This window comes from Rhinolophus hipposideros (genome assembly GCF_964194185.1).
Source record: "Rhinolophus hipposideros genome assembly, chromosome: X".
NCBI lineage: Eukaryota > Metazoa > Chordata > Mammalia > Chiroptera > Rhinolophidae > Rhinolophus > Rhinolophus hipposideros.
Window position 1 is genome coordinate 61,116,324 of NC_138046.1, and position 12,725 is coordinate 61,129,048.

General features: G+C 37.8%; 1 protein-coding gene across 3 annotated transcripts in view; it reads right to left on the reverse strand.

Annotated features, from left to right (window-relative positions):
- Nucleotides 1-12,725, reverse strand: part of DIAPH2 (diaphanous related formin 2) — an 842,313-nt gene that overhangs the window by 787,358 nt on the left and 42,230 nt on the right. For all 3 annotated transcript variants that reach the window (XM_081043893.1, XM_081043892.1, XM_081043894.1), the window contains exons 2-3: nucleotides 5,832-5,864; nucleotides 3,248-3,424 (exon numbers count right to left, since the gene is read on the reverse strand). In XM_081043893.1, coding sequence (XP_080900019.1) covers nucleotides 3,248-3,424; nucleotides 5,832-5,864 — 210 coding nt within the window. The remainder of the gene's footprint in view (nucleotides 1-3,247; nucleotides 3,425-5,831; nucleotides 5,865-12,725) is intronic.

The following is a 12,725-nucleotide window of genomic DNA, read 5'->3' on the forward strand; positions in this document are numbered from 1 at the left end:
TTTGGATGGAATGGTGGGATGGAAGCCTGGCTGGAGTGAGTTTAGGAGAAAAAGTGAGAGGAGAGAAATCAGAATTATTGGGAGGTGTTTTGCTTCAAAGGAGAGTAAAAATAGAGCAGAAGCTGGCAAAGGAGGTAAGGTCAAGAAAAGGTTTTGTAAAATGAGACCGGTTGTCTGTACGCTGCTGGGAATGGCAGAAGAGAGAGGAGAAAATTGCTGGAGAAGTATCCTTGAGTATGTGAGAAGGATGGAACCTCATATACAAATGGAAGGATTGGAACATGAAAAGTTCACCTACGGTGACAGGTAGACAAACTATGTGAGTGCAGATACTAAAAGTTAGGTAGACATACAGAGAGTGCCAACAAAATGTATCCACATTTTAAGAAAGGAAAAAACTGTATTAATATTGTAACACTCAATATACACCGATAACAAAAGCTGAATACAAATCACCTTTGACTTCTGTAATTACAAGAGGTGCTCAAAGTGGTTACCATCAGTGTCATTTTAATCTAGCTTTTTCCTTTCTTAAAATGTGCATACATTTTTTTGGCATCTTCTGCATATGGTGGTGAAAGTCCTCTTCTCATGGCTTCAGTTTACTCAGTAAATGAAGCAGCAAGGTCATCAGCAGAGAAACAAGATGGGTAGGAGTGCTGAGGAATGAACAGCAAAGTAAACGTGTGAAATAGTCATCTCTGAGCCCAGTTGAGGGAATGGCGTAGGGACTTAAAAAAGGAAAACCGTCATGACCTACATCGGGCTTTGGAAAAGGAATCTTTCAGAATCCTAATAAGGCAATAGTGGATTAGAACAGGCAAAACCTGAAGGACAGGAGGAAGACCAGTTAGGAGGCTATCTTAGTAGCCTACCAGAAACAACTAGAGAGGGATATTGTCCAAACTAGGGCAAGAGCAGTTAGAGAACTGAGGAAACAGATGTTAAGGGTCATTGCAAAAGCAGAACGATGGGATCTGGCAAGCAATTAGAAGTGACTGAGAAAACCAGTGGAGTAAAAGATGGCATGAAAGGGTCAAGCTTAAGGGACCCGGAGTAGGGCAATGCCACTGATGAACTCAAGGAACTACTTCAGTACTGTAAAAATGAGTAACCCGTTGGTCAGCAGATTAAAGCGGTAAGTATAATTTGAGTGAGGTTTGAGTGAAGAGAAGAAAGAAAATTCGAAAAAAGTGTTAACGGTAATCAAGGAATGTATTATTGTGATCATCGTTGTTGGGGTCATTAAGATAAAGCATCCAAGGGGTAAAGTGAGTGGCAATCCAGGTGATCCGGAAATGCTGGCAACTGAAGATAAAGAAAGGGAGTGCAACAAACACTTATAAAGTTATTTCCACAGAAAGCTTATATGCCAGGCACCATTCTAGGAATATCATCTCCTTTAATCCTAAAGATAACTGTATCAGGCAGATCCTTTTATACCTTTGTTACAGTTAAGGAAAACAAAGTGTAGAGAGGTTATACCATGTTTTCCCCGAAAATAAGACCTAGCCGGACCATCAGCTCTAATGCGTCTTTTGGAGCAAAAATTAATGTAAGACCGGGTCTTATTTTACTATAAGACCGGGTATGATATGATAAATGATACGATACGATACGATATAATACTGGGTCTTATATTAATTTTTGCTCCAAAAGACGCATTAGAGCTGATGGTCGGGCTAGGTCTTATTTTCAGGGAAACAGGGTATTACCTTTGCAAGGTAAGGCAATTAATGGCAGAGCCAGAAGTCAAATCCAAGTAGGAATGACCCCAGAGTTCAAGTTCTTAACCACTACACAATGCACACTTTGTAAAATTAGGAGCCTGGGAGAGGTAGCACACGTTATTAAGCTTCTGAAGAGAATTTCAGAGTTAAAGCATTCACACAGGTGGAATCATTCCAAAGAATGACACAGTCCAAGGAGTAGTCATGCCTGTAATTAGTTAGATACATAGATGCAGAGGTCAGAGTTTAGAAAATCAAGAAACTAAGAGGAAAAAAGCATGGGACTATCAATATAATAGTTGAAATCACCAAAGTGAATAGCAAGGGAAAAGTCAAAAGGATAGCCAGGTGCTATTACCATCAAGGAAGGTCAGCAGAGAATAGATTTCACAAGAGAAAGGGTTGTTGGAAGATGGTTCAAAGAAGATGGCATGGAAAGAACAGCAGGGAAAAGTGTGCAAAGGTATATGTAGCACAGAACTAGGAGGAAGGGCCGAAAAGGGCAGGAATGTCATGACTTGTGTCAGGGGGAAAGCCAGACGCCACCTGTGACTAGACAGAAGGAATAGTCAAGGACAAGTTGAAAGATAAAGGGAATTTAACAACTTTCAAGGGATAATTTCTTGAAAGCCTATTAACTCTTCTATGCACAGGAGGGAACTATTGGGGGTGGGGAGAAGGGTCATGACAAGCTGCTCCATAATGAGCAGAAGAAAGTCTAGATTTTCAGTGATTCTTAACCTTGTATTTTGGTGTGGGTGAGGTGACCTTTGAAACTCCCGTGAACTCTAACTCTAGATAAATAGACATCCCTCCCCCAAAAAAATTACAATGGTAAGTGGGATAGAATTGTAAACAAATGAAACATGAGTCGGGATCTCCAGTTCTTCTCTGGTCAAGCAAACCAATGTAATGTGGCCCAATGCCTCATCTCTCCCCTCTCCTACGTTAAACTACTGAACGCTCAAAATATTATATTTATTATCTAATATAAGAAAGAATCTAGACCACAAGCTATAAAATAATCTAGACCACGAGCAACATGCTAGGAAATGCTGCTTGTATGACGATTACTAATAGAACAAACTTGGAGGAATTCATTCCTCAGTCCCCACTACTGTTTCCATATACCTTCTTCCCTCCCAACTCTTATCATATACCCACCAAGGTACCCTGTGCAGCAAAGAGGACTTAGGCCTGTTTTGCTTTATGGAAACAGGAGCACTAATTAGTTCATTGAAAAACTGATTCGATGGGCCAGAGACTAGTAAATAGTAGAGAACAAAAGTAAATAAGACAGCCTCCACTTTTAGGAGCTCATACTTGGAAGAGATAGACCGGTAAGAATGTTGACTCAAAAAACAGATATTTTTGAAAATAGTTCTGCTGTATCAACAAGTTTCTAGTCTCTCCTTTACATGATATAAACACAGTCGATACAAACACACCTACTTAAAACCTAGTGCTATTCTGGGCACATGCATTTTTAAATTACGAAAAAAAAGGGTCTACCTTACCATCATTTTTTCAAAGAGATCCAGTACTTCCTTTTCTGACAAATTTAAAGATCGTTCATCGTATAATGGCTGAGCTGCTGGAAATTCACTCATCGCAACTTGAGAATCAATAGGATGTTGAATAAGAAGTTTTTCTTTTTTGACAGTAGATTTTCTAAAACTTGTAATTCGGTCACGCTGCAAAGAGAAAAAAATAAGCCCTAAGAAAGACATCAAGAACCACGGATATGAAGAACTGAAACATCAAAACAGCAGTTAGTATAATGTACATCATTATTGTCTTTTGACAAAATGTTATTTTAAGCAGCAAGCTCCAGTTAGAGATTGTACCATTTTGAAACCCTGTGTCAGCCCTTCAGCCTCAGCAGTCGGGGCGGTGAAAAGTGCTCCTCAAAAGTAAAACTTAGGCCCTTGTCATTTCTGTTTTGCACAGGAAGTACGTGAAAAAAGTCCTGCATCGAATTCATGTGGTTGTTTCAGAGAGAATGTGTCTTTGCTGGCAATTTCTGAGAAAAAGAGAAAATGAAAAGACCTTCTGATACCCAATTCTGAGGGGAAATTAGAGTGATGCTTCTCTTCTTCAAAGTGCCAAAAATTGTGACAAGTATCTGTGAATACTTTGTCAGTGTAGCGTTAAGAGCACAGACTCTGAAGCCAGGCTGCATGGCTTTGAATCACATTTACTAGCTGAGTAACCCCGTGCAAATGAGTTGGTCACTCTCTGTTTCCTCATCTCTAAAATAGGAATAATGACTTAATGTATGTTACGTGAATACATTACTGTGAGATTTCAATAAGTTGATATGTTTAGTGTACTTAACTGCTATTTAGCATTACTTTTGCTGCTACTATTATTATTTCTCCTACCTTCTTCTTCCCTAAAAGGTGGGACCAACAAGTTAACACCTTTTCCATTTACTGGAAACACAACAGAAATAAAAGTATCTTAATCCTCCAAATACTATGATGAAGAACTTGCTATTTAATGGCTATTGACACTGAACCATTGATTTCCTGTACAATCTCTAATCATTAGCTTGCTGTTTCACATCAAGTGTAGTAACCACTCCAGTTGCACATGCACTGGCCGTTCTGTTTGAAACCACAAAAGATTAGGCATCAAAAATTAGTAATGACCATAACACTGAATGCGACTCAGTTTTCTGCTGGTTTCTGTTAGGAAGCACATGCATACACCATCGGCTCAAGTTAAACAAGCGGACGCGTTAGAGGCAAGGCCAGCACATCTTCACTTCGATATCACTAAGGCCTTATCAATGACTTCAATACAAAAAGCATCGCAGACGTTATTGCCATAATTGATGTCAATTTTCATTGACCCCCGTTAAAAAACATACTTTTCATTTTGATTCAAAGAACACCTTTTTTTAATTAAAAGGTGTACTTTGAAAGAAATAGCAGTTTTAAGCAGCTTATTTAGGATTACAAAAATAATTTTAGTACATGGTTGCTTACAAAGAGATGATATAAATCGTAATATTTTACAGTGGGAAGAAATCTGAGAAATCATCAAGACCAGCTCCCACATTCCACAGAAAAAGTGACTCGCTCAATTCAGAAGCCCCTGACTCCATGCCAGCGCACATTATGATTCATTTCTTCGAGTCATCTTGAACTGTATTTTCAGATTTTCTTTTAACTCTTTGAGGAAAATTAAGTTGGTTTAGATATCTGTATATCTTCAAACAACTCAAGAAAAAATATTCAGCAATCCCAAATAAGCTGAGTACATATCCAAAAGGCAAATTTCACTAAAAAGATATGGTGGACATAAAAGCATTTAAATATGCAATTGACCATTAAATCAACGTATCTCTGTTCCTGTCCCTTCATGTCACTTAATACTTACTTTTGCAGTGCTAGCTGTTTGGCTGAGTAGCATTATTTCCATATATATTTGATCTTCCACTATGCCCTTCATTTCTATCCAGAAAACTAGCTTTTGTTTTCAGCTATATCTTGATAAGAAAATGAAGTTAAGCCACATACTTTCACCTCTTTAAATCAGTAACAATATTTTACATTATTTGTAGATTGGTAATTTCACCAAATAAGAAATTGACACTGCTTAAAATCCCATTTTTTTAAAATTTAGCTATAAAAGGGCACATTTAAATTTTAAAGCCCATAAGTTTTAGTACGTTTGACTATGATAGACTCAGCTCAAATATATTTAAGGATTTTAAATATCACACTAACATAATGAACTTAATTTCCTTTCTATTTTACATTAATTTCTTCCAATATTACTATTAATATTTAACATATTCACAGTCAATTTACCTGGCTATCATGAAAGAAACCATCTGTGTTTTCCAGAGTTAGATTGACATAGAGATTTTTTAAAAGTTTAGTTAAGGTGATAATATCAAAATTTTGTTGAGATTTCATATCATTGTTAATATTCAAAAGGAGAAAAGTCACTCTTGATAATTCTTCCATTCTACTGTACTTTGTAAATATCCATTTTCTGTCTTACATATACCAATGCTTTAATGTCCACTCACTTTAATAAAAAAGCAATGTGCATAAGTAATATAACATGCTACTAAGGGCACCTTACCACATCATCTGCCAAAGTTTTTATTTGAATGTTCTATTAAAACCAAAAGAAAAAAATAAATACCTGTCAATAAGAGAAATTCATAGATAAAACAAGAAAATAATAATTGAATGATTCTCATATTTTATTTTATCAACCATCACTAGTTAAAAAGAATTAGAAAGCTTCAACACATAAACAAGAACTTTTTTTACAAAAAAAAAAAAAAGAACTTTTTAAGGATTAAAAATTAAGGTTTGGTGGGGGAGGGTCTATTTGTTTTTAAAGATGACACCCATGGTCCCAAAGTCACGTTTGGAGCGGACATCTTGACCACAGTGCTCAAACAAGAGAAAAGATACAGCAAAGTCATAGCCCTTTCAAGTTTTTTCCTGTCTTAGAATGAATAATCATGTTTTTACAACACATACATTTTTTAAAATATACGAACAATAGAAAAATGTCACATTTAATAGTAATGAAATATAATAAAACATCTCAGTCTAGAACTCGGTTACGTCTTTATAAATATTCTAGATAAAAATGAATTTACTGATTCTATTAATATTTGCCCATTTCTCAAAAACTCCGACACATTTTTTTTTTTTTGGCATATGGTTTTCTACTTCTAATGCTGAGAATCATTAGAAATGGTGTAGTCTAGTTAATAAAATAGAGTGTGGTTAATGAAAACTACCACATAATATATATGGGCACCACGTTGTGAAGAATTAGAATACAGCAATACTAAAATAGTAAAGCAATATGTAAGTAACGCAAGCAAAGTAATATCTAATAATTTAGTAAGATTCCATGATTCAGAGGACACTTCAATACATACGATGTCAGAGGGGTAGTAGATTGGGGAGGGTTATCATTTTGTGAGACGTGAAATGTCTATTACATTATTTTGTACACCCGAAACTAATAAAATAAGACACTTCGATATCTTACAGTAACATCTGATCAGCATGAAGGGTATTTATTATTATGTTATAAATACGTTGAAGTGCCAACTAAGAGACATGATTGGGGAAGAACCAGTTTCGTTTAAATCGCCTGTTAGGAATTGATATTAACCCTTCTGCTGCATCCTGTACATTCATTTCCTACAACATAAGCTGAATGATATGCATCAACGTGGTCGTGCATGCTCACATCCCTTTTTACTAAGAAAAATACGGTCTTCTTACTGGTGGAGAGAATTCCATTATGAATTTTAAGTAAGTGAGCATTGTTGATCTCAGGATCTCATCAAATTGTCTTGAAATACCACCAACCAAATGCTTTTAAAGAACATCCTCCCCTGGACCAGCTGGGACAAAATACACTATTAAACGTATAGTTCATTTTCTACTTTTAATACAATGATGCCCTCAGGCACCTACGCTTCTACATCTTTGTCTTCATCCCATCCTACTGACACAGACCCCAGTCAATCTTTACTGCCTAGGAAAAATAAAAGAGGGAGGATTATTTATATCAGAACTGAAGCCATTTTAAGAGAGATCAATTCACCCCAGGATTATCTGGAGCTGCTGTTTTCCCTTTAACTTTCCCAGTGGGTTACAGAAAACTGTTTTGTGTACAATGACAAGCTTCATGATGTCCTGTAATGTAAAATCAAATGTCAAAGTCTCAAAACTGCCTCAACTATCCTGCTACCATCCAGATCCGGACGTGTCCACCTGTGCTATTATTAGATTATACAGTTCTTCAAGCAACTCCTGCTTTTCTTTTCTTCCCACCCTTTGGGGTTATAAAATCAAGATTGGAAACACATCTATATCTTCAAAGCGAGAATGTAAATTAGGGGAAATATGATTTGATTTGGTCAAATTCTCAAAGTTAAGGTACACATATATCTGGAAAGCTTTAAATCAGTATTTCAGTTAACTATATGTTGACAGTTTAATCAGGGGAGACAGAAAGAACAAAAAAGTATTGCTAGCAATAATTCTATTAATACTTTCTCTTATGGGAAGAGACTTGAGTATTTTTCTTTTTTAAATTAACATATTTTTGCCCGTATTAAATCACACAGTACGCAGGCAGAGACTATTAAAATTGGATGGAATGTGAGATCATCTGGTCAAAACCTCTCACTTTACAAATGATGAAACTGAGCTTGAAGACCATGACTGACTTGCCCAAGGCCCACAGATCTGGTTATTACTATTATGTTGGTGCAAAAGTAACTGTAGTTTTTGCAATTATTTTTAACCTTTTAAACCGCAATCACTTTTGCATCAACCTAATAGCTACTAACTCTTAGTCAACATATGATCTTTTCAGTGAACGTAATTAACCTCTAGGATATTCAGACTGAATTACTGAATTGAAACAGTTCATGGTAACCTCAAATTCACAGACACCCGCTTCGGGTAACTGCCTTTTGCCATCATTACCCCGGGGATCCCCATGGCACCACAGTCCTTCCCCGACGCATCTGACATGTCACCTACTGAACTCGCTTTGACCAATATACGTTATGTTCTTCAAGTGGCTAATTAATCAGTTATTTTCCATATACAAATGATATGCAAATTTAGATTATTCAGTCTTCCATAATTCTTTAACTTTACCTTCTTAATTATTCCTTAATACTGCCACAATTCGAAAAGTCAGACGACTTCTAGGTGGGTGGCAGGAGGGAAAAAATGAATATACAATTAATAAGCCAATGGAAAGACTCCATGAGCACAAAAGGGGCAAAATGCTCTTTCAGAGGGTCAGGACAGACTTTCAAAACAGAGGGTAACATTTATGTTGATGGTACCATCTGAATTCCATTTATCCAGGCTCAAGATTTCGTGTCACCTCAGTCTCCCTCCCTTCTCCTTCAACAGCCTCCTAATAATTACTTCTGCTTCCATTCTCTTCTCATTGCCAAAGTTACCTTTGAAAACAGATGCAAGCCTCCCTCACCACTTACCGAGATGTCCAGAATAACCTCCTAACCTGTCTCCCTGCTTCCACCTTTACCCTCCTACACTTAATTTTGAACACATCAAAGTGATATTGTTAAAACCAGAATCAGATCACGTCGTTCTTCCGCTCAAAACTTTCCAACGGCTATTTTCACTCTGAGTGCAAGTCAAAATTCTCACAATGGCCTACAAGACCCTATCAATCTGCACACACTCTCTATCCCTCTGACGTCATCTGCTACTATCGTCCCTTTCATCTGCTCAGCTCCCGTCACACTGATCACCTCACTGTTCCGCAATGAGACAATTAGCCACACACACCCGCTCTTCCCTCTGCCTGGAATGCTCTTCTCCATTATCCATCTGACTTACTCCAGCACCACCACCCCCTTTCGAGGTTTTGCTCAGTGAGGCCCACTCTATCCATTGTATTTGAATGAAAACACCCACCTCCTCCACGCACTCCTGGCCCGCCCTACTGTGCTCTACCTTTCCTTGTTTCAGTAGGACTTACCACATTTTAACACAGTGTGCAGAGCATTAATTATGAACACACAACAGACTCTAAACAACCTGATAGTTATGTCAGTCACAAAGTGACCCTCATGCCAGAGCATCACATGAAAGGCGTACCCTGTGACCGCCCTAATCAGGTAACTCCAGACGCAGGGTGGTGTGTGACCATCTGGACGGCTTTATGGGACTGCAGATGGGTGCACTGCACCCAGTCTTGGGCATAAGATCAGAGCTCCCTGAGGGCTTCTCGCTCAGGCCTCAACTGACGCTGACAGCTGCACCTGCATTCCTCCCAGACGGAGCCCTTGAAGCCTCGCGTCCTGAGCGTCTCACCAGCCGGGCCTGACGCCTGACGCTCTGCACCCCAGCACCGAAGGGCCTCTCGCTGAGCACCAGACTCTCTCTCCCATCCTTCTTTCAGAAGACTCTGTTCGCCTCGCCTAACCCTATTGCTTGTAAACCTGTGTGACCTTCTTGTGTGAAACCACTCTACCTCGACTATTGGGGTTTATCCTCTGGCTGGAGCCTTGGTTAATGTCTGCGGTAAACTGAGTCAGTAAGACTAGATCCATGGCTTTATTCTAATAAAGTCTGACATTGTGGAAAGACACAAACGTGTGTGAGACTGCTACTTTGATAACCATGTCCCGCACACGACACATAGTCTATAATTTACGTTATTATTATTTTTTTGTTGTCTGTTTCTTCCACTAGTCTCATGGAATATGAGAAGGGATATTCATCTCTTTGGTTCAGGGATTTCCCCCTCATGTCTAGAGCAGTGCTGGGCACAGGCACACAGAAGCACAATATTATAAATGACCATCACACACCTGCTCATAGTCAATGGCTCCTGATGACCTACAGAATAAAGACTAATGTCCTTAATGTGGCATTCAAAGGCTTTTATTATTCAGCTCTGGGGTACCTTTTACTTCTTCCCTTCACCCATGATTCATATGCTATAGAAAACAAACATGGAAATCCGATTCCCAAATGTATGCCCCACCATGTCCTGTGTGTGTACCCACTGTTCCCTCTACCTGAAATGCCTATTTAGCTACATACATTTCGATTTCTAGAGCTACTCTTGAGTTTAACATTTGATTACTTTTAAACCAAATGTCAAAAAAGATACTGAAGGGGCGGCCGGATGGTTCAGTTGGTTAGATAGAGCGCAAGCTCTCAACAAGGTTGCCGGTTCAATTCCCGCATGGGATGGTGGGCTGCGCCCCCTACAACTAAAGATTGCAAAGGCGACTGGACTTGGAGCTGAGCTGCGCCCTCCACAACTAGATTGAAGGACAACAACTTGGAGCTGATGGGTCCTGGAGAAACACACTGTTCCCAATATAATAAAATAAAAATAAAAAGATACTGGAGAAGGATTGCACTTTGTTTAGTGTTTTCTAAGGAATTTTTTTTTTCCTAACAGGCCATCTTCAAGAATGACAGAGCACCCTAAGGCACATAGGAAATTATATTTATGTAAAAAATTATCACAATTACTTGTGATAGAGAACCATAAAGAAAAACACTCTGCTTGCCTGTGATTTCTTGATTTATAAGTTTCATTCAACTACAGAGTGTATATCTTGTATAACTATGCACATTTGACTAATATGAACATTTTCTCATAGATTTCCCTCATGTACTTTCATAAATATCTTCTTGATACCATTATTTCGAACTCTTCTACATAGCTGTTCAGAAAAAAAGAAACAGACGTAGTCTATTGAAAATGAACATCTTTACACAGATTTTAAGAATTTCCGTTTCATAAGGGGTGATTTTTGGCCACTGTACATGAAAAACATATTGAAATTATTGCATAAGTTACAATTAAATTATCTGCAATACAAAATAAATCATTCTGCCACACAACTGTTTCTATATTAGCGAAAAACAAAAGGTACAAAAGGCGCTGAGAACAATAACAAAAAGCAACACCAAAATAAAAATTCCGGAGAACTATAAAGAGCTGTTTCTTCGACAAGAGTAAATCCTATTTTTATGTAAACTGACCTTTAAAACGTATTTTTACATGGTTGTATTAAAATGCAGTCGCATTTATAATGACGTTCTACAGGGAAAAGCTCTAAAATTTTACCTGAAGGTAATTTACACAGGTGCATGCAACTGTCACACCGCGTGCAGGCGGACATTATAGATTTTACTCCTCTGGACAAACTATACAGCTACAGAGTTTTTAAAACTGACCAAAAAAACCTTATTAGAGTCACACCCCTGAATTAAAAGCACTGATTAAAGTCATTTTAGTATGTTTTTGTTGTGCAAATCTAATGATAATAGTCATAAGGATAAGGGCATATTGTACCAGTTCGGGACCCTGTATTTTCATTAAAATCAACTCTGCAGAAGCAATAAGCTTGTGCATTGGTCAAGCAATCAGAGTTTATTAAACTTCATTCATGATGAGTTATATTAAATATAACTTAGTACAGCATTATGAGTATTGCGTAATTATGAAAGTATCACTCCAGAGTCTCAACCCCTTAAGAATAAGAGAAATGGATGATTTCCTTATAAACACTAATGCTGAAGCTCTGATTGAAATGCAAGAGTCATTACTGCAAGAAAATTAAGTTCTAATTTTCTCAATCAGGCAGAAATTAACAAAAACAGCAAAGATTCAACTCTCTTATGGATAACGTTCCATGCTAGTAATACAATGTCTTATAACCATCCTGCAATTACTCTAGTACTAGAAATTGGACAACTAAATTATATATAATTCAGAAGTCTCACCACCAACTCAAAAACGTCACACTATATGACTAGTATTTTTTTCTCTTTTAGAGAAAATAAGTAAGTTGGCCATCATAAGAAAGATAAAGGGTCCATTATTTACCCAGTTTTAAGATCCTTGCTCTCTAAGAAGGGCAGTGCAATGGAACCACGTTCAATTCAACTGAACTAATATTTGAACACCTACTCTGCACCTGTTCAGTGCAGGACACTAAGAACACAATCGTAAACAGTACAGCCACGTGCTCTTCCTTTATGGAGGTTACAGTTTAATTGAACATGAGATGAGTGAAAGAACAACCACAACAGAAATTCTGAGCGCTCTCATAGGGTAGTAATCTAACATAACCTCCATGTACTTTCCACGTTAGAGGGGCCCCGCAGTGAGGCCATCCATATAAACCACTGATCCAGGGTTTGAAATCTCTAGACAACATCCCTGCCCCCTACATATTCAGATCAGCAGCAGAAACAGAAGGAAGTAGTTACACTTCAGTGGCCTGCCTTCCAATTTCTTCTGATCCTGTACTCATCCAGAACTATTTATAAATCAGAAAACCAATCAAAGCAATTCAAAGCCATTTAATCACCTAGTAATCAAGCTGAACATTCTTTTCAGGCATTCAGATATTTTATAAACATGTTTTTTAGCTGAGTACATGTCAGGTGTGTTCATTTCACCAAGAAAGCTATATATAAT